Below are 23551 nucleotides of genomic sequence, written 5' to 3'. Positions count from 1 at the left end.
ATCACAAGATCAAGACTCTGACCGAACACTTGTGTTGGGAAATGTACATGTTGTTGCAACCCCATAGCACATAAACAACTGTTGAATTCAGAAATAGTGTTGGTGTCGTCATGTATATGTAGATTGAAATCTCCCATGATCATGAGATTGGGGTACTTGGAAATAACGTCTTCAAGAAATTCGAAAAAGTCTTTCACAAATTGCGTAGGTGTCGCCAAAGCTGGGGGTCTATAAATGCCTACACAATTAATGGTAATGTTTTTAAAGACCATTTGCCATACTCCGTACTCAAAACTTTCGGTGGTGCCAGATACAATTTTGCGCATTTGAACACTACTTTTACAAGTCAGAGCAATACCGCCACCCGTTTTGTTTCTACGATTCGCAACACTGAGTCTATAACCATCTTGATTTAAATCTGATGTTTCGAATTGGGATTGTTTTTCATCGGAATACCAGGTTTCCGTCAAAAGTGCAAAGTCAATGTTCTCGTCACGAAGCAATTGTCCGACTAGCACATCCTTTTTGACTACTGAATGACAGTTCAATGTTAGACAGGTGACATTCTCTGTATAGTTACTGAGTGTGTTTGATCGTTTTGGATATACAAGATTTGACACATTTACACCATATTGTTTCCTTTGTATTTTGTGACTTGTGTGTATTGCAGCTCCTGATCGGTAACTTCTAAAGTTTAATATCCCCAGACCTTTTAATCTTGCCAATAATTGTTGGTCAGGTAAAATCCATTGTCTGGGTATTGATCTATATTTCATTAGTTCACTTGCACTATAGGTTTTAACCAGGCCCTTAGGATAATCCATTATGTGATAATCCATTGTGTGCACTGAGATGGTGTTCACCCAGTTATGATAAAATCCTTTGTTAAAATCCAATTGTTTTGGACACAAATACTCCAAAAATGCAATTAGTAATCCAAAAACGAATGATATATTCATAAATGTCATATATTTATGTAACTCCAGAACAAAAATGAAGTTTCTACATAGTCATTTAATCACACAAAATCCCATTTATTTAGAGAAACACAATTTAGCAGCCTTTGACATTTGGCGCTCAAAAAGAATTTTATGTTTGATTCATTTCATTTTATATCTAGTCAGTCTTTGTTTCATACATTTCAATACTTCATGCCCAAAGACTTGGGGGGAGATATAGGATTATGATTATTATTACATGTATTATGATTTGTTTACTTAGTTCACTCTGTATATATTTCCAGATGTTGAAGATTGGTAATGTCAATAAACATTAGAAATCATTCACCAAATAGATGTCAGTCTTATTTAATAAACACACCCTGTATACGTGTTACTATTTATAGAGGGCTGCTGATGCAGGTTGCGATGACAGCAATATTAATATTTTGATATTCGTCGTTCTATTAGTCAAAGACTTCAGGAAAGAAATTGAGAATTTTCGGGCCAATTTTTCCATATTGAAGGACAGGTAATGAGTAAATGGTGTAAACAGACTAATTCTCCCAACTCAGCATCTCTCAGCGCAGCAACTGGGAGGCTGAATAGTTTCGAAAGGGCCGTGTATCGAACAGTCAAGGCCGATAGGGTAGTGCAGTCATACTTCGGATACGCGCTTTCCGACAGGCCTGTGTTTCTCAAATGATATCACACCTTCTGTTGTTCTGAAATAAGCCCTTAGGGGTATAATAGTACAAACGGGCTATATATCCCGTTCCGCATATTTCCCCAGCCTGTTGAGGTAAATGAAATTCAGGAAGTCATAGATCTCCAGGCTGAACACCACTAAATCCAGCTGTTTTTTATTTCATATAATATCCACTTACTTCATAATGGTTTTTCGTCATTTTCTAGCATATCAGATTTTCAGAGACATATTCCCATAAAGAACTAGATCGCTACTTTACAAAAACAAAAAGAAAATGGGGTGTTAACTTTTATATAAGAAAACTACAGTTCGTTAAATACAACCCCCTGAATTTACTACTTTTTGCTTCTTTCAATTTCTGTTTTGGAGACATTAAATTCTTACGCCGCCATTTTTATATGACCGTTTGAAAAAGGGGACGTATTATGGGAACGCCCCTGGCGGGCGGATGGCCAGGCGGGCGGGCGGCGTCCACAGACCTTGTCCGGAGCATATCTTCTACATGCATGGAGGGATTTTGATGAAACTTGGCACAGTTGTTCACCATCATGAGACGGAGTGTCTTGCACAAGAACCAGGTCCCTAGGTCTAAGGTCAAGGTCACATTTAGAGGTCAAAGGTCAAATTCAAGAATAACTTTGTCCGGAGCATATTATCTTCTTCATGCATGGAGGGATTTTGATGAAAATTGGCACAATTGTTCATCGTCATGAGACGGAGTGTCTTGCGCAAAAACCAGGTCCCTAGGTCTAAGGTCAAGGTCACACTTAGAGGCCAAAGGATACAAGAATGAAAAATTCAAGAATGACTTTGTCCGGAGCATATCTTCTTCATGCATGGAAGGATTTTGATGTAGCTTGGCACAGTTGTTCACCATAATGAGAGGGAGTGTCATGGGCAAGAACCAGGTCCCTAGGTCTAAGGTCAAGGTCACACTTAGAGGTCAAAGGATACAAGAATGAAAACTTTGTCCGGAGCATATCTTCTTCATGCATGAAAGGACTTCAATGTAGCTTGGCACAATTGTTCACCATCATGAGACGGAGTGTCTTGCGCAAGAACCAGGTCCCTAGGGGTAAGGTCAAGGTCACACTTAGAGGTCAAGGATACAAGAATGAAAACTTTGTCCGGAGCATTTCTTCTTCATGCATTGAGGGATTTTGATACAACTTGGCACAAATGTTCACAAGCATGAGACAGAGTGTCATGCGCAAGAACCAGGTCCCTAGGTCTAAGGTCAAGGTCACACTTAGAGGCCAAAGGTCAGATACAAGAATGACTTTGTCCGGAGCATTTCTACTTCATGCATTGAGGGATTTTGATGTAACTTGGCACAGTTGTACACCATCATGAGTCGGAGTGTCATGCACTGGTCCCTTCTTTTGAATTACTTCCCTTTGCTGTTACTATAAATAGCTTATATTGTAACTTTTTCATTACAAGTCATAGGGAAAAATCGAGACCACTTTTCTGTAGTACAACATGCATGTTACATCCAATTCTGACCTGTTTTTTGAGCTATCTCCCCTTAGTTGTTACTATAAATAACTTACATTGTAACTTTTTTATAATTGACAGTAGGGAAAAACCAAGACCACTTTTCTGTGGTACAACATTGATGTTACTTTCAAATTTTGGGTGTATTTTAAGGTATCTCTACCTGGTAAGGATTTTTTTTGTGGACTTAGAAAAATAAAAGAATTACAATAATTTCTAAAAATAAAACATTGTAAACAACTAGAAAATTAAAATTCCATTTGCAAATACAGGTGCTAGTGTAAAGAAATTTGCTGTGACGGGCGTATATTGTGACATTCTGGCACCTTTGTTACATTTTTATAAGAAAAATTTTTTGTTTGATTTTTCCATGAATTTGCATTCATTCTCAAGGTACACCTATTTTGCAATGATTCTGCTTAGTTTTGTTGCAAAATATTGAGAAAATACAGAGAAATGACATTTCATTACAGGTCACCCCCCATCCCCCAAAATATGCGAAATTTAGCCCTGTGCAAGCAATATTTCAATTTATTTTACCTTGTTTGTTGAATTTTCATTCAAGATCCATTTAATTGTTATGATGTTTGTCCTTTTCGTTCAGAAACGTGCTAATTTCAATAATATTTAGACAATTGTAGTGCTAAAATGCGAGAAAAGACATTTACTAGGTCCCTAAAACGGACCAAAATAGAGCCACCTGGTCGAAAATTTGATCTAAATTCCAAAATCACAAGAAATTTAAGAGTTTTCAGCCATTTGTCACAGTTTTACATCATAAGGAATAGATAAATGGCATTTTCATTGATTTTCGAGGAGTTTGACAAAATACCATGTATTGCCTCTCTGCAAAGTGGAAATTTGTAAATATCACTGTCATAATTATATAATGATACAAATGTATATTCTTACGTACAGCATCAATGTCAGAATACTTGACCGTGATATTTACAAATACTGAGCAATTTCAGTTCAACACCGATTTTTAGCTCACCTGTCACAAAGTGACAAAGTGAGCTTTTATGATCGTGCAGCGTCCGTCGTCTGTCGTCCGTCAGTCTGTCCGTGGGTGCGTGCGTAAACTTTTGCTTGTGACCACTCTAGAGGTCACATTTTTTACGGGATCTTTATGAAAGTTGGTCAGAATGTTCATCTTGATGATATCTAGGTCAAGTTCGAAACTGGGTCACGTGCCGTCAAAAACTAGGTCAGTAGGTCTAAAAATAGAAAAACCTTGTGACCTCTCGAGAGGCCATATATTTCATAATATCTTCATGAAAATTGGTCAGAATGTTTATCTTGATGATATCTAGGTCAAGTTCGAAACTGGGTTACGTGCCTTTAAAAACTAGGTCAGTAGGTCTAAAAATAGAAAAACCTTGTGACCTCTCTAGAGGCCATATATTTCATAAGATCTTCATGAAAATCAGTCAGAACGTTCACCTTGATGATATCTAGGTCAAGTTTGAAACTGGGTCACGTGCCATCAAAAACTAGGTCAGTAGGTCAAATAATAGAAAAACCTTGTGACCTCTCTAAAGGCCATATTTTTCATGGGATCTGTATGAAAGTTGGTCTGAATGTTCATCTAGATGATATCTAGGACAAGTTCAAAACTGGGTTACGTGCAGTCAAAAACTAGGTCAGTAGGTCTAAAAATAGAAAAACCTTGTGACCTCTCTAAAGGCCATATATTTCATGAGATCTGCATGAAAATTGGTCAGAATGTTCACTTTGATGATATCTAGGTCAAGTTCAAGAGTGGGTCACGAGCCATCAAAAACTAGGTCAGTAGGTCAAATAATAGAAAAACCTTATGACCTCTCTAGAGGCCATGCTTTTCATGGGATCTGTATGAAAGTTGGTCTGAATGTTCATCTTGATGATATCTAGGTCAAGTTCGAAAATGGGTCACGTGCCTTCAAAAACTAGGTCAGTAGGTCAAATAATAGAAAAACCTTCTGACCTCAATAAAGGCCATATTTTTCATGGGATCTGTATGAAAGTTGGTCTGAATGTTCATCTTGATGATATCTAGGTCAAGTTTGAAACTTGGTCAAATTCGGTCAAAAACTAGGTCAGTAGGTCAAATAATAGAAAAACCTTGTGACCTCTCTAAAGGCCATATTTTTCATGGGATCTGTATGAAAGTTGGTCTGAATGTTCATCTAGATGATATCTAGGACAAGTTCGAAATTAGGTTACGTGCAGTCAAAAACTAGATCAGTAGGTCTAAAAATAGAAAAACCTTGTGACCTCTCTAGAGGCCATATATTTCATGAGATCTGCATGAAAATTGGTCAGAATGTTCACTTTGATGATATCTAGGTGAAGTTCGAGAGTGGGTCACGAGCCATCAAAAACTAGGTCAGTAGGTCAAATAATAGAAAAACCTTGTGACCTCTCTAGAGGCCATGCTTTTCATGGGATCTGTATGAAAGTTGGTCTGAATGTTCATCTTGATGATATCTAGGTCAAGTTCGAAAATGGGTCACGTGCCTTCAAAAACTAGGTCAGTAGGTCAAATAATAGAAAAACCTTGTGACCTCTCTTAAGGCCATATTTTTCATGGGATCTGTATGAAAGTTGGTCTGAATGTTCATCTTGATGATATCTAGGTCAAGTTTTAAACTGGGTCAAATTCGGATCAAAACTAGGTCAGTAGGTCTAAAATTACTAAAATCTTTTGACCTCTCTAGAGGCCATATTTTTCAATGGATCTTCATGAAAATTGATCTGAATGTTCACCTTGATGATATCTAGGTCAGTTTCGAAACTGGGTCACGTGCGGTCAAAAACTAGGCCAGTAGGTATAAAAATAGAAAAACCTTGTGACCTCTCTAGAGGCCATATTTTACATGAGATCTTCATGAAAATTAGTGAGAATGTTCGCCTTGATGATATCTAGATAAAGTTCAAAACAGGGTCACGAACCTTCGAAAACTAGGTCAATAGGTCAAATAATAGAAAAACCTTGTGACCTCTCTAGAGACCATATTTTTCAATGGATCTTCATGAAAATTGGTCAGAATTTTTATCTTGATAATATCTAGGTCAAGTTCAAAACTGGGTCACATGAGCTCAAAAACTAGGTCACTATGTTAAATAATAGAAAAAACGACGTCATACTCAAAACTGGGTCATGTGGGAAGAGGTGAGCGATTCAGGACCATCATGGTCATCTTGTTCTAGTTAATTATCGTTATAATACATCAAAATGATATACTTATGTTGAAATATATGATAAATTTTCATAATCTACGAAGATTTGATCATTCCTAGAGGTAGATTTGGGTTTTTCGTGCTGCCCTTAGGTAGAGCAGTATTTAGGACATGATAATTTCGGTTGCAAGACCACCCATTCCTCAAACAACGCAACATAACTGTTTATGATAAATAAACGTAATTGTTCAGAGAGAGTAGGAAATACTATATCCAAAATAAATCATTTTAGGGAATATAATATATTTTGTATGATCTAATCTTTCTTAGTCCAAATAAATAGGACGTTTCGGGACAGCGTGATAACTTTTGATTGTTGCTGTCTCCGTCACGTCCAAATTAATTCTGCATATTTCTGTTAGGAAATCCCCAAGTAAAATCCGTTGGGAACGTTTCTGGTACAAGTACAAAGCATTTGTAATGATTAGTCTACATCTCTGATGAATTTATGTTGACATTAAAGCATAAACTTACCTCGCTGCCATTTTATGAATGTACATGTATCCCCACGACTTCGATGGACATACATTTTCGACGATGTCGGTATTTCCGGTTAATTTGCATATCCCGCGTATGTCAAGTGGTGATCACGTGGTATTTTGGTAGAATAAACAAATTTCATATGTCTTAATCAAATAAAAATGGAAGGTAAAATGATAAATTGATTAATATCAGCATACCGTTTTACATCTTTTGTTTAATCCCAAAACTGGTACTTCAGTGATACTCTCATTTAATCACTTAGAAGCATGGAAATAGTTTATATGTTCGTCTGCAGACACGGCCATCTTTGTTGTTATTGGTCGTGTCATGCTTTTTAAAAACCTATACCATACAGTAAAAATATCACGATCTGATTTAGATGACTCCCTTGCAGAATAAATTAAGAACGTTAAAGCCATTCTTTAATATGTACTTACATTGCACATGCCAGTTGTTAAGAATTCAGACAGAAATTGATAAAAAAAAAATCAAATCTACATTGTTAAATGGGTGTTACTTAATATTTGTTATGATTGGGTGCAAAGGTCTACATGAGTAACACAGAGTAGAGCCGATTTATGTAAGGTGCCCAAAGTTTAACAATCAATAATATTTAGTAAATGCAAATTTGAATAGGACTTACCAATAACTCACTGAAAGTGTATTAAATACCGTTGAATAGTAGGGTCTTTTATATCTTTGTGTATCTTCCTTTTAAAGTAGATGTCTCTTATTGAGACATAAATTCATTTTACTGTCAAATTGCCGAAAAGTGGAGAGCACTGTCTTCCGGACAGCTCTTGTTAAGTTATAATTACGTTACCTGCATTTCAAAATTTACTAACCTGAGTTATACAAATATTTTTTTTTCTTAATTTTTAAAAACATTTTTTATAGAGGATTTATAAAATATCATTATGTAAATTGTATTTTGTGTCTAGATCAAACTTAAAACTATTCAAGATAATGACTTTTAACTTGGAATATAGGTGGGTGGTGATTGATCATTAGCTGTTAACCAGCTCCAGAAAAAAAAACCTTTGAGTTTCTTGTGCTTTTGTATTCCATAAGGTCTGCCATACAACCTCCTCCCCGCACCCCAACCCACCCCACAACACACCAAAACACTGTCTGCATTGCATCACCAGCAACATACCCAAAATATATTTTCTTTGAATTTTACTTTCTACTCCTCTGGTCAGAAACTGCAGGCGTATATTGCCATGCTTTACATTTAGTTCCATTTAGAGGCCAAAATATCTCAAAATAGAAAATCCTTAAAATGGCTATTTCACATGAATCAGCGGATTGATCTGTGGATGGATCTTCACAAAACTTGGTCTGCAGCATCCTTGTATGATCCTCATTTTTTCTTTTTAGCTCACCTGTCACAAAGTGACAAGGTGAGCTTTTGTGATCGTGCGGTGTCCGTCGTCCGTCCGTGCGTCCGTCCGTAAACTTTTGCTTGTGACCACTCTAGAGGTCACATTTTTCATGGGATCTTTATGAAAGTTGGTCAGAATGTTCATCTTGATGATATCTAGGTCAAGTTCGAAACTGGGTCACGTGTCATCAAAAACTAGGTCAGTAGGCCTAAAAATAGAAAAACCTTGTGACCTCTCTAGAGGCCATATATTTCACAAGATCTTCATGAAAATTGGTCAGAATGTTCACCTTGATGATATCTAGGTCAAGTTCGAAACTGGGTCACGTTCCTTCAAAAACTAGGTCAGTAGGTCTAAAAATAGAAAAACCTTGTGACCTCTCTAGAGGCCATATATTTCACAAGATCTTCATGAAAATTGGTCAGAATGTTCACCTTGATGATATCTAGGTCAAGTTTAAAAAACTGGGTCATGTGCCGTCAAAAACTAGGTCAGTAGGTCAAATAATAGAAAAACCTTGTGACCTCTCTAAAGGCCATATTTTTCATGGGATCTGTATGAAAGTTGGTCTGAATGTTCGTCTTGATGATATCTAGGTCAAGTTCGAAACTGGGTCATGTGCGGTCAAAAACTAGGTCAGTAGGGCTAAAAATAGAAAAACCTTGTGACCTCTCTAGAGGCCATATATTTCATGAGATCTTCATGAAAATTGGTCAGAATGTTCATCTTGATGATATCTAGGTCAAGTTTGAAAGTGGGTCACGTGCCATCAAAACTAGTCAGTAGGTCCAAATAATAGAAAAACCTTGTGACCTCTCTAGAGGCCATATTTTTCATGGGATCTGTATGAAAGTTGGTCAGAATGTTCATCTTGATGATATCTAGGTCAAGTTCGAAAGTGGGTCACGTGCCATCAAAAACTAGGTCAGTAGGTCAAATAATAGAAAAACCTTGTGACCTCTCTAAAGGCCATATTTTCATGGGATCTGTATGAAAATTGGTCTGAATGTTCATCTTGATGATATCTAGGTCAAGTTCGAAACAGGGTCATGTGCGGTCAAAAACTAGGTCAGTAGGTCTAAAAATAGAAAAACCTTGTGACCTCTCTAGAGGCCATACTTGTGAATGGATCTCCATAAAAATTGGTCAAATGTTCACCTTGATGATATCTAGTCAAGTTTGAAACTGGGTCATGTGCCTTAAAAAACTAGGTCAGTAGGTCAAATAATAAAAAAACCTTGTGACCTCTCTAGAGGCCATACTTTCATGGGATCTGTATGAAAGTTGGTCTGAATGTTCATCTGATGAATACTAGGTCAAGTTTGAAACCTGGTCAACTGCTATCAAAAACTAGGTCAGTAGGTCTATAAAATTATTAAAATCTTTTGACCTCTCTATAGAGCCATATTTTTCAATGATCTCAGAAAATTGATCTGAAATTCACCTTGATGATATCTAGGTCAGTTTAGAAACGGGTCACGTTCGGTCAAAAACTAGGCCAGTAGGTATAAAAATAGAAAAAACTTGTGACCTCTCTAGAGGCTGTATTTTTCTAGATCATCATGAAAATTATGAGATTGTTCACCTTGAATGATAGTCTATTGTAAAGTTCAAAACAGGTCACGTACCTTCGAAAACTAGGTCAATAGGTCAAATAATAGCAAAACCTTGTACCCTCTCTACGAGACCATATTTCCACATGGATTCATCCATGAAAATGGTCAGAATTTTTATCTTGAATATATCTAGGTCAAGTTCAAAACTGGGTCACATGAGCTCAAAAACTAGGTCACTAATTCCAAATAAAAAAAAACGACGTCATACTCAAAACTGGGTCATGTGGGAAGAGGTGAGCGATTCAGGACCATCATGGTCCTCTTGTTTTTGAAAATGTTCCGCTTGGCCCCTTTTAGGGACCTTCAAAGCTAGAAATAGACAAGTTTTTTCATGGACTATTTGATGAATCTTGACTAAATTTTGTCTATAGCATTCTTGTTTCATCTTCTCTCTGATTTGTTCAAATAGTTCTGCTTGATCCCTTGAAGTGACCACCAGCACTAAAAATAGAAAATATTTTTTTATCCCCCGTTTTTGCAGCCCGCCAAGTTTCAGTCAGATTGCCCTAGTAACACTAGAGTTATGGCCCTTAGAAGTTTCTAGTGTTAACTATATAGGGTACTATAAATATGGCAATTTCTGCATCATAACTTTTTATATATTTGACCTAGAACTATGAAACTTAAACAGACTTTAGATCACCATAATATGGTCGTGTACACACAATTTCGTTCAGATTTATTTTGTAAATTAAGAGTTATTGCCCTTTAATTGCCTAAAAATCCACATATTTGTACATAACAAACTTACCATTAGGCAGAATTTCATTAAATTTCTTTCATTTCTTTTCCCTGAACATTTATTATTAACATGTGAAGTTGTTCACCCACACCTGGTCACCAACTTGCCTTGGTCACACCACCCCCCCCCCCCCCCCCCCCCCCCCCCCCCCAAAAAAAATATTTTTTTTCATGCCTTATTTTAGATTTTTTTCAAACCTTCCTTGAATACTTATCAACATGCAAGTTGTACCATGCCCCCACCTCACATTTCAATTAACTGTATTTAATTTTAAAAGCTAAGCTTATTACAGTAAGCATATCCCATTCAAAATAAATTCTTTAGTCAGGATCAAAGTATCATACATTTAAAACGCCCCCCCACCCCCCCCTTCAAAGAAGGAGGGGTATATTGTTTTGCAGATGTCGGTAGGTCGGTCGGTCGGTCGGTCGGAATGTAGACCAATCCGTTTCCGGATGATAACTCAAGAACACTTGGGCCTAGGATCATGAAAGTTAATAGGGAGGTAGGTCATCACCAGCAGATGACCCCTATTGATTTTGGGTCTGTATGTCAAAGGTCAAGGTCACAGTAACCCTGAAAAGTAAAACGGTTTCCAGATGATAACTCAAGAAGACTTGGGCCTAGGATCATGAAAGTAAGGAGGTTGGTCATGACCAGCAGATGACCCCTATTGATTTTGAGGTCTGTATGTCAAAGCTCAAGGTCACAGTGACCAGGAACGGTAAAATGGTTTCCGGGCAATAACTCAAGAACGCTTTGGCCTAGTGTCAGGAAAATTGATAGTTAGGTTGGCCTTGACCAGCAGATGACTCCTATTGATTTTGAGGTCATTAGGTCAAAGGTCAAGGTCACATTGGCCAAGAATAGTTAAATGGTTTCTGATCTTCTTGTCCAGAACCATAGGGCCTAGGGCTTTGATATTTGGTATGTAGCAAAATCTAGTGGTTCTCTACCAAGATTGTTCAGATTATTTCCCTGGGGGTCACATGGTTTATATAGACTTATATAGGAAAAAAATTTGAAAAACCTCTTGTCCAAAACCACGGGGTCTAGAGGGCTTTGATATTTTGTATATGACATCATCTAGTGGTCCTCTACTAAGATTGTTCAAATTATTCACCTAGGGTCAAATATGGCTCCGCCCTGGAGGTCACATGGTTTACATAGACTTATATAGGGAAAAACTTTGAAAATCTTCTTGTCCAAACCACAAAGACTATGGCTTTGATATTTTGTAATGTAGCATCATCTAGTGGTTCTCTTCCAAGTTTGTTCAAATTATCCCTCTAGGGTCAAATATGGCCCCGCCCCAGGGGTCACATGGTTCATATAGACTCATATAAGGAAAAACTTGAGAATCTTCATGTCCATAACTTACATCATTCAAATTTGGACCACATTGTATTGTTTTGAGTGGCAAAATGAATCTTGACATGAGTTGACCTTGACCTAGTGACCTACTTTAACATTTCTGTAGCTACAGCCTTCAAATTTGGACCACAAGCATAGTTTTGTGTACCGAAATGAACTTTGATCTTGAGATTGACCTTGTGACCTACTTTCACATTTCTGAAGGTACAGGCTTCAAATTTGGACCACTTGCATAGTTTTGTGCTCCGAATTAAAATTTGATCTTGATTTTGACCTAGTGACCTACTTTCACATTTCTCAAGCTGCAGCCTTCAAATTTGAACCACATGCATAGTTTTGTGTATTGAAATGAACTTTGATTTTGAGATTGACCTAGTGACCTACTTTCACATTTCTCAAGCTACAGACTTCAAATTTGGACCGCATACATATTTTTATGTTCTGAATTGAACTTTGACATTGATTTTTAACTATTACCTACTTTCACATTTCTCAAGCTACAGCCTCCAAATTTGAATCACATGCATAGTTCTGTCTACCGAAATGAACTTTGACCTTGAAATTGATCTAGTGACCTACTTTCACATTTCTCAAGCCACAGCTTTTAAATTTGGACCACATACACATTGTTTTGTACCGAAATGAAATTTGACCTTGAGCTGGTCTTGAAATTTGGAATTAACATTCAAAAATGGCTCAGTGGATGGCGCCAAGATCACTCTGTAATCTCTTGTTAGGTTAATAGGTTAAAGGTCAAGGTCAGATTAAACCAGAATGGTAGAACTTCTGTTTACAGTGAGCATATAATTTCTGTTCCTTGTGCAATTACTAAATGCATCAAGGGGGGCATTTCGTGCTCTTGTTATGTACTCTTTAATTAAACATTTGTTTTCTGTTAAATTGATTTTGACTAATGAAATTATTTGCTTCTTATTAACATCCTTAACTTTTTGCCCGATATATTTTTTTGCCATTCCTCACCACAGACCCTTTCGGCGGGGGATACCAATTAAGCTGTCTAGTGACAAATACAGAGTCCAGTATTAGTTGTAACAATGAATTTTATTCATTTCAGTGATGTATATTATATGAAGTTTCCCCTTTTTCTTTTTCAGATTGTTGAAATCTTCCATTTGAGCTTTCTCTTGAAACAAAGAAACATCAGCCCATAGTGACGTTTTGGATTTACATATGTCTTAGGTTAGTATTTTTATGCCCCCCTTCGAAGAAGGAGGGTATATTGTTTCGCAGATGTCAGTCGGTCGGAATGTAGACCAAATCCATTTCCGGATGATAACTCAAGAACGCTTGGGCCTAGGATCGTGAAATTTGATAGGGAGGTTGATCATAACCAGCAGGTGACGGTACAGACCCTATTGATATTGAGATCAGTAGGTCAAAGGTCCAGGTCACAGTGACCCGGAACAGTTAAACTGTTTCCGGATGATAACTCAAGAACGCTTGGGCATAGGATCATGAAAGTTGATAGGGAGGTTGATCATAACCAGCAGATGACCCCTATTGATATTGAGATCAGTAGGTCAAAGGTCCAGGTCACAGTGACCTGGAACAGTTAAACTGTTTCCGGATGATAACTCAAGAACGCTTGGGCAGTTGATAGGGAGTTGGTCATGACCAGCAGATGGCCCCTATTGATTTTGAGATCAGTAGGTCAAAGGTCAAGGACACAGTGACCTGGAACAGTTAAACAGTTTCCTGACTATAACTCAAGAACACTTGGGCCTAGGATCATAAAACTTGATAGGGAGATTAATCCTGACCAGCAGATGACCCCTACTGATTTTGAGGTCAGTAGGTCAAAGTCACAGTGACCTGGAACAGTTGAACGGTTTCCGGATGATAACTCAAAAGCACTTGGGCCTAGGACAATGAAATTTGATAGGCAGGTTGGTCATGACCAGCAGATGACCCCTATTGGTTTTTAAGTCAGCAGGTCAAAGGTTAAGGTCACAGTGACCCAGAACAGTTAGTTTCCAGACGATAACTTGAGATTGCTTAGGCCTAGGATCTTGAAACTTAATAATGAGGTTGATCATGACTAGCAGATGACCCCTATTGATTTTGAGGTCAATAAGTTAAAGGTCAAGGTCACATTGACCCAGAACAGTAGAACTTTTGTGTACAGTGACCAATTAATTTCTGTTCCATGTTCAATTACTGAGTGCATCAAGGGGGACATTTTATGTTCTACGAGCTCTTGTTAGACTTGTTGTTAAAACTTTTTTAAAAAGTACTATATTTTGTATTAACTGCTGAGCATATATATTGTCATTGTGCTGTTTGGAAGATGCTTTGGTACTTTTCTGATAACTGTTTTTTTACCAAACCATTTCAGTTTTACTTTACCGGTCAGTTAATTTTTTTTAGCTCAGCTGAGCACAAAGTGCACAGGGTGAGCTATTTTGATCGCTCACCATCCGGCGTCCATCCGGCATCTGTCCACACTTTCCTTTAAACAACATCTCCTCCTAAACCACCAGGCCAATTTTGATGAAAAGAATTGAATTCCATACAGAACTGTGATTGCCATGGCAACCAAAAGGAAAAACTTTAAAAATCTTTTTGTCCAAAACCACAAGTCCTAGGGCTTTTGATTTGGTATGTAGCATCATCTAGTGGGCCTCTATCATGATTGTTCAAATTATCATGGCCCTACCCTGGGGGTCACGTGGTTTATATAGACTTATATATTGGTAAAAACTTCGAAAATCGTCTTGTCCACAACTGCAGGGCCTAGGGCTTTGATATTTGGTATGTAGCATAATCTGTGGGCCTCTACCAAGATTGTTCAAATTATCCCCCTAGGGTCAGATATGGTTTATGTAGACTTATATAGGGAAAACTTTGAAAATCTTCTTGTACAAAAGCACATGGCCTATGGTTTTGATATTTGATATGTAGAATCGAATAGTAGTCCTTTACCAAGATTGCTCAGATTCCCCCCTGGGGTTAAAAATGGCTCCGCCCTGGGCGGCATATGGTTTAGAAAGACTTGTAAAGGGAAAACCCTTTAAAAAAATCTTGTCTTAAACCTTAAGGCCCAGAGCTTAGATATTTAGTATTTGGCATTTTCTAGTGGTCAACTATCAGTTTTGTTCAAATCATGATCCTGGGGTCAATATTAGCCACGCCCAAGGGGTCCCTTGTTATATGAGTTACATATGAAAAAATACTTCATAAATACTTCAAAAATTATCTGATCATATTTCCTAGACTGTTTAATTATAATTACCTGATGGCCCCATTTAATTAGAGGTAACTTGACAGTGATTTTTGACCTACTTTCTTGTTTTTTTAAGATAAAGCTTTGAAATTTGGATGACATGTACAGTTTTGCACACATTTAAAACTTACTTTCAGTGACCATGAATGTGACATACTGACCTACTTTCCTAATACTTTGGCATCAGTTTGACATTTGAAACATGTAGCTCATATTACTCAGGTGAGGGATCCAGGGTCATGATGACCCTCTTGTTTAAGTTAGTATGACCAGCAGTAAGTTTATGTACCTTTGTTATTAATGTTTCAGAGCCTATTAGGTTTGTCTGTCCAGTCCAAAACGATGGCGGCTGAAGGTGAGGAATCAAAGATGGCAAAAGTCGGAGAAATTTCTGCTCAATTGAGAATTCTCGGTGATGCACTTGATAATGATCCCGAGTTGAATAGATTAATCAGCAGCCTTGCACGTGAATCATATGTTGGGAGACATTATGCTTCGTTTACAGACTTAATCAGGCAGTTTGTGATGCTGGTTGCGCAAAGGGCAAACGTACCTGCAAGTATGGTAGAGAATGTTATAAGAATCTTCCTTTTTATGTGGGGAAATCAGGAAATAAGTGGTAGAGTCTTGCAAGAATTATATCCGGGAACATCTGTGGACATTCCTGAAACACCAATGGAAGAACCAGCTGAAATGTCAGTGGATATTCCAGAAGAAGTGAAGCTTATGGATGATGAATTTATACATCTGTACCACGAGGTTTTAAAAACTGGTCAACAAAATATCAGAAATATAAGACTGATGGTGGTTGGAATGTTTGGTGTAGGTAAAACATCGCTTGTAGAAAACCTTGTAGAGAAAGCAGATAGCAGCCAAAAGAGAATAGTTGAAAGCACAGTAGGAATTGATGTGACACATTGTGACATAACAGATGGTAAATGGGTTGAAAATCTTTTTGATACTGATGCAAGTGAAAAGTTCCTGGAAGTCATGTCAACATCTGGTTTGTCTGATATTTCAGTTGATAACGTTGATGCTGGTAGGGGAACATTTACAAACGATAGAAAGGAGAATCAAAACATTCATAGTGGTGTTGCAGATAAAGAAACAGTTATAATAAACGATAGAAAGAGTGAGTTCAACAGATCTTCAGGAGTAGAAGAGGGAAATAAAAGTCACGGAATATCACCAAGCCCACAAGAACATGACAGCAGTTTTGAAGAGTTTAAAAAGAGACTTTCAGATATGATGACCAGAGAGGATGACCCTCATGTAAGATCAAGCATCAGAGCTTTATTGAACTCGGCAAATGAACTGCACCAGCCACTTAATCCTACTGTGTCAATTTGGGATTTTGCAGGACAGTATATCTACTATTCTACTCATCATTTTTTTCTAAATTCTAGATCTGTTTATCTTTTGTTGATGAATATTAGTAAACCACTCGGCAGTTTGGTGCAGGAAACATCAGACTTCCCGCTTTCAGGCTTCCTTCACAAGGAATTTACCTGTCTCGAAGCATTTAAGTTTTGGTTGAACTCCATCCATATGTATAACACGCAACAGGTTCAGCAAGATGTTAAACCGTCAGTGATTCTAGTAGGAACACATAAGGATTGTCTATCTGGGAGTGAAGAAGAAAAGGAAAAACAGAAAGAAGACTATTTCAACGAGGCTTTGAAGTCATTTATTGGATCTCCAGTACTCGAACATGTTCATCGTAAAAAGTTTCTCATTAACAATTTAAACAAAGATGAAGATTTCGAAAAAATCAGAGAGGAAGTGTTGAACTTGGCCAAGAGGCAAAATTATTGGGGTGAGGCTCGGCCAGCTAAGTGGATATCTCTAGAGAGAACATTTCAGGGACTGAAATCAGAGGGGAAAGAAATAATCACATTTGATGAGGTTAAAGATGCTAATGGAAAAAATGAAATTCCAATAGAGAGTGAAGAAGAGCTTAGGTTTTTTCTACAGTTTCAGCATTCCCTTGGCAATATTCTCTATTATGAAACAGAATTGCTCCAGAACTATGTAATCTTGTCTCCACAGTGGATAATTGATGCATTTAGATGTTTTGTATCACATGTTCAAGACAAAGATCCCAAGCAGTTGATGTTATGGGTAAATTACGAGAAGAAAGCAATTCTAACACCAGAACTAATAGATGAAATCATTGACAATAAGGAGAAAAACAAATGTTTCAGAGATTATAAAAAGCAAATTATTGAGTACATGGAACATTTAGATATGATTGCCAAACCAGCGGATACTGTCATACATGGCTCTGGAAAAACCAAACGTTTAGAATATAGCAATCAAGATCAGAAAGTTGGCCGGTCGCTTTCTGAAGTTGATTTAGAAACAGACTTTGTCAACCCTCTATCCACATCAGATAGTTCTGAAGTCTTGTCTCCATTCACTCAGGCAAACGGGGTTCCATTGTCACATGGCACAAACAAGTTGAGTGGTCCACAAGCAGGTTTATTTGACCGGGACAAGAATACATCTGCAGCTCCAGCACCTGCAAGTTTCTACATTGTTCCATCGTTGTTGAAATCAAGACCTCCGAAGAGTGAGATATCTGAGCTCATCAATCCATCATGTAACGAGAAAACATCAATACTATGCATGAAGTTTAGAGATGGATTTATGCCACCATCAGTGTTCCATAGAATGTTAGCAGTGTGCATTAGAAAATGGGAAATAGTGGAACAAAAGGGGCAGTATCTATTGTTCAATGGTTTTGCAGCGTTTTATGTTTCAGATACATCCACACTTACTGTCTGGTTCCATGACAACATCATTTATGCCAGGGTTTCTTTTTATGAAAAGGTAGAAAAGTCACTAGATCTAGCACAGAAAATAAGGGAATTTCTTGTACAAAGTTTGACTGAAATTCTTAGAATATTACCAAAGGAAAGCAGAATTCTTGAGATAATGCCATTCGACGAATTCATACAATGCTCCTGTGTTACCGGTTTTCAACCAGATGTAGGGTTGTTGAGAATGAGAGATTTTCTATATAACGATGCAATAATGTGCAAACATGAAATACATTCTGCCAGAAAACATGAAAGCATTGGTCTGTGGTGTTACAAGTCCATTCAAAAACAGCTGACCACATCTGTACCAGACGTTGTATTACAAAGACGGCCAACAGTAAAAGAGCTAGGACGAGTCACGGGGGCGATCGGAAATGAGTATTTCCGACTTGGGATAGAATTAGGTTTGTCTAGTGCCTCATTACAGCAGATCAGAGATGCAGACAGGTTTCACCTTCCAACTAGAGTTTACCACATGTTATATACATGTTCATTACATGGACAGAATGTCTACAGCCAAGAGTTAACAGTTAAACACTTGCGAAATGCAATGATTGCAGTAGAGTCAGATATTGAAAAGTTTGACTGTGTGTTTAGTGGGGCTCTGGGCAAAGAAATAAAATTAGAAAAACGTGAAGGAGTAGATTTCAGTAAAAAACCAACAACTGCAGAGCTTGCTTTGCTTGCTGATGGTATTGGGGACGAGTACTGGCTGCTGGGAATTGAACTTGAAATACCAGAAACAACAATGCAGCATCTTAGAAATGACAATATAAACATGGCATCTCGAGTGTATAATATGCTACTTAAATGGAACAAGGGTGATAGAAACATACAAGAACTAGGAAAGGCAATGGTTCTGGTTGGGGCAGATCTTGAAAGTTTCTATAAAGTTTTCTCAAATGTACAGACTTGAGAAAATAGTTTGTTCGTGTAGGTGTGCGTTACAAAACAGAGAGTGCCAGTGGTAACATTAGAAGATACATGTTTTAAGTGTGGTTGTCAGTTACGTTTAGAGAGCAAACCATTCCTGGTCTAGAAACTACTTACACCAGTTAGGTTTACAGACAAGCATTATGTAATTGAAAAAGTTTAGAAAATATTATATAAATTTCTGTCAAACCAGAAAAACAGATCTCAACAAGTTTGAGGCTAACTGTTTAAAGAAAGAAAAGTTCATTTATTACGGTGATGTCAGTTGGTTTTATGTTTGCCCCTGAAGCCAAGACTGACTGCATATTTATCCAAAAAAGTATTGTGTTTATGTGCAAAATGTACTGTATGCTGTTTTACCATATTATGGTTGTGGACCTGTAATAATAATCAGCAATTTTGGTTTGTGAACAATTTTCTGTTATGGCCGAAGGATGCTGAAATCAAATACGGAGGATACGTAATTGCACGGAAATTGCCGATTGCCATTTTGGGTCCACTACCTTAATCTATCTGTATGTTCTCAAAAACATGTATGTCTCATATATAACTATGATTGAAGTGTTTTGAGTGAAACTTCAAAATTTCTATGCATATGTGTCTTGCGAATAGTCAGCTCCATAGACTATTCGGTTGACTGTACCTCCAAGGTCAAGGCCACAGGCCATGGCATGTTAACTTTTTTTGCACAATCATATATAGTATTTCGTGTCGCAACAATAACTACTAAAAGTATTAAGGGAATTCAATGAAGCTTCACAGGAATGTTAAGCATAATGCGAAGGTGAAGAAGGTGTGTCATGCACAAGAGGTAGATCTATATCGCCAAGTTCTAGGGTACAGCTAGACAAGGACAGTTACAGATAGTATTTAGTGTCTCAGCCATAAGCATATTAGTATTCCAATGATCCAAATGTTAAGCATAATGAAAGATGTGTCACATACAAGAGTCTGGTCTGTGCCTGTAAGGTCATGGCCACAAACAAGGGCATTAGCAATTTTATGCACATTCTGATGTAGCATTTTGTGTCACGGACATAACTTTTGAACAGTTCAGGTGATTCTAATACATTTTATCACAAGTGTTGGGAATATTTGTCGCTCACAAAAGTTTTCATATTATGTTGATAAATGACGTTTGATACTCAAGAGAATTTTTCATATGTTTGCAAAACCTATAGCTTAAGGCGAGCCCCTTGGAAATGTATCATTCAAAGCAGCTAGTTGCAAAACCATATCCAGTTATTAGACAGTATTTAATTTTAAAATTGAATTTGTGCCATTTGTGTTTCTTAAACAAAGTTCTTACTTTTCCCTGGTATGCATTGTCAATAATAAATTATTCCATTAAACTTTTGAAACTACTTCAAGTTATAATTCGCAATATTGGTTCTGTAGGCATATTAAACGAAGTATTTGACTTTTGACTATGAAAGATTAAATAATACTTCTTTAATTACAAAAGTAGTTTCAAAAGCTTACCTAGCACGATTGTTGATTTATTTTATTAAAACTTTGTAGAAAATTGATTAATTGATTACTTGATTACTAGTTGTCAGGCATTTTGTAGAATATTTAAAAAAAAGTACTTCAGTTTCCATGTATTGCAAATAGACCTCTAGCTATTGAAATATCCCAGTTAAAATTAGATTGGTGAATGAAGAACTTATCTGACCCTGAAATTGTTGTGGTTACTATGCATTAATATGTTTTGATGTCTGTTATAATAAAGATGCAACATATGTATAAAAATAAGATATGCATTTATATAAAAAGACAGTCTTGTATGAACTGAGAAAGTTGATTTTCAACACTTGAATACAAATGCAATGAATTAATACCAACTGTTCAGTAATACATGTAGTTCTTGTTTCTATGAACATGTATAATGTATATGCATCAGTATTGCCAAATAAGATAAATTTCATGTATAATGGTGTAATTATTTGATCTCTAATACTATATCTGTATAGCATTTTGTATGCACAATTATAGATACTTGTATTGATATGTACATTTTGTTAATTTACATTTCCAGAGTGAAATAAAGAATGCTCAGCTTAAAAAGCAAATTTATTGTTTTGTATGCTTTTATGGACATAACTTTTGAACAGTTCAGGTGATTCTAATACATTTTATCACAAGTGTTGGGAATATTTGTCGCTCACAAAAGTTTTCATATTATGTTGATAAATGACGTTTGATACTCAAGAGAATTTTTCATATATTTGCAAAACCTATAACTTAAGGCGAGCCCCTTTGAAATGTATCATTCAAAGCAGCTAGTTGCAAAATCATATCCAGTTATTAGACATTAGTATTTAATTTTAAAATTGAATTTGTGCCATTTGTATTTCTTAAGCAAAGTTCTTACTTTTCCCTGGTATGCATTGTCAATAATAAATTATTCCATTAAACTTTTGAAACTACTTTAAGTTATAATTCGCAATATTGGTTCTGTAGGCATATTAAACGAAGTATTTGACTTTTGACTATGAAAGATTAAATAATACTTCTTTAATTACAAAAGTAGTTTAAAAAGCTTACCTAGCACGATTGTTGATTAATTTTATTAAAACTGTTAAAGATTAAATAGTACTTCATTAATTACAAAAGTAGTTTAAAAAGCTTACCTAGCATGATTGTTGATTTATTTTATTAAAACTGTTTAGAAAATTAATTAATTACTTGATGACTAGTTTTCAGGCATTTTGTAGAATATTAAAAAAAGTATTTCACTTTCCATGTATTGCAAATAGACCTACCTCTCTAGCTATTGAAATATCCCAGTTAAAATTAGATTGGTGAATGAAGAACTTATCTGACCCTGAAATTGTTGTGGTTACTATGCATTAATATGTTTTGATGTCTGTTAAAATAAAGATGCAACATATGTATAAAAATAAGATATGCATGTATATAAAAAGACAGTCTTGTATGAACTGAGAAAGTTGATTTTCAACACTTGAATACAAATGCAATGAATTATTACCAAATGTTCAATAATACATGTAGTTCTTGTTTCTATGAACATGTATAATGTATATGCATCAGTTCTGCCAAATAAGATAAATTTCATGTATAGTGGTGTAATTATTTGATCTCTAATACTATGTCTGTATAGCATTTTGTTAATTTGTATGCACAATCATAGATACTTGTATTGATATGTACATTTTGTTAATTTACATTTCCAGAGTGAACTAAAGAATGCTCAGCTTAAAAAGCAAATTTATTGTTTTGTATGCTTTTATTAGATATTTTCACAAAGTGCTTTGTAACATTTTAATCAGGTATAAGATACCAAAGTTGTTGCATTATATTTACAGATCCTTCTTTCTTCTTATAAAGTTGATAATGGTGGCATTAAATGCAAAATGAATTTCAAATAGTTTGTGTTGTTGTTGTTGTTTTAGCAAACCGGAAACTGATTGTCATAATTATGCATTTATGTAAGTAATATTTCGCTTAATTTAAGGTCAGAGAATGTGTCATTTTCTTTTTCTATTATCTATTTTTGAAGCATACTTATAGCTCAGCTTTACCAAACCAATAATTAATTCAATACAGGTGAGCTATTATTCTAGGTGAATCGTCTAGAGTCCATTGTCCTGCAACAACATTTATACTTAAACATCCCTGAAATAGTTGATAAGAATTACATCAAACGTGGTATGTAGAATCCTGACATGACCATCTTTTTATTTTGCTTTACCCCCAGATACAAAGTATGTGGGGGCTATGTTGTTTTCACACATGTCTGTCCTTTAGCCCTTCAGACTATTGGTTCCGTATCTTCTTAACCACTGGGAAGATTTTATTAAAACCTGCAGCACTTTTAAATAATAACCTCATCAAGATGACTTGCAGAGAGCACAAGGTCCAAAGTCAAGGGCACACTTGGAGGTTAAAGGTCAAATAGCTTACCCTGTGTCCATTGACATGCACAGAGCACAATACAGCTCTCAATGTCAAGGTCACACACAGAGGTTAAAGGTCAGATAGCTTAACTTTTGACCGTTCCACATCTTCTAAACCGCTTGGAAGATTTTCGTAAACTGGCAATAAAATATTTACCACATCAAGATGATGTGCAGGTCACTCGGTCCAAGGTCAAGGTCACATCTGAAAGTCAGATAGCTTAACTTCGTGTCCGCTTCATATCTTCTAAACTGTTTCAAAGATAAAAAAAAAGATTCACCTGATCAAGGCGACATACCGGTACATAATGCACAAACCAGGTTACTCGAAGGTTAAGGTAACATTTAGAGCTATAAATCAGATAATTTAAGTTTGTGTCTACTCCATATCTTCTTAAACACTGGAACGTGTAATTAACGTCAGACGACATGCAGAATACACAACTCAGGTCGCAGTGTGTAAAGTCAAGGTCACGCATAGAGGTCAAAGATTAGATACTTCAAATTTCAGTCCGCTGCATGTCTTAAACACAGGAAGGATCTTCATAAAATTAGTGTCACTTTTTAACCTCATCAAGACGCATACAAAGTGCTCAGCCCAGGTCATTAGCTCAAGGCCAATGTCACATCTGAAGGCAAAGGTCATGATCACATCATTTTAATAAC

The 23551-nt window shown here is 36.5% G+C and overlaps 1 protein-coding gene across 1 annotated transcript; it reads left to right on the top strand.

Annotated features, from left to right (window-relative positions):
- The first annotated feature begins 1408 nt into the window (after window positions 1-1408).
- On the top strand, window positions 1409-22351 carry LOC123565040 (uncharacterized). Its single transcript, XM_045359034.2, has 3 exons — window positions 1409-1470; window positions 13082-13166; window positions 15520-22351. The coding sequence occupies exon 3, from the start codon at window positions 15553-15555 to the stop codon at window positions 18946-18948; it is 3396 nt and encodes a 1131-aa protein (XP_045214969.2). The 5' UTR covers window positions 1409-1470; window positions 13082-13166; window positions 15520-15552; the 3' UTR covers window positions 18949-22351.
- The last annotated feature ends 1200 nt before the right edge of the window (window positions 22352-23551 follow it).

This window comes from Mercenaria mercenaria, chromosome 2 (genome assembly GCF_021730395.1).
Source record: "Mercenaria mercenaria strain notata chromosome 2, MADL_Memer_1, whole genome shotgun sequence".
NCBI lineage: Eukaryota > Metazoa > Mollusca > Bivalvia > Venerida > Veneridae > Mercenaria > Mercenaria mercenaria.
Note: the sequence above shows the minus strand (reverse complement) of the source record. Positions and strands in the feature narration are given on the sequence as shown.

Coding starts and splice junctions, on each gene's coding strand:
- LOC123565040 (XM_045359034.2), top strand. CDS start 15,553: ATGGCGGCTGAAGGTGAGGAATCAAAGATGGCAAAAGTCGGAGAAATT.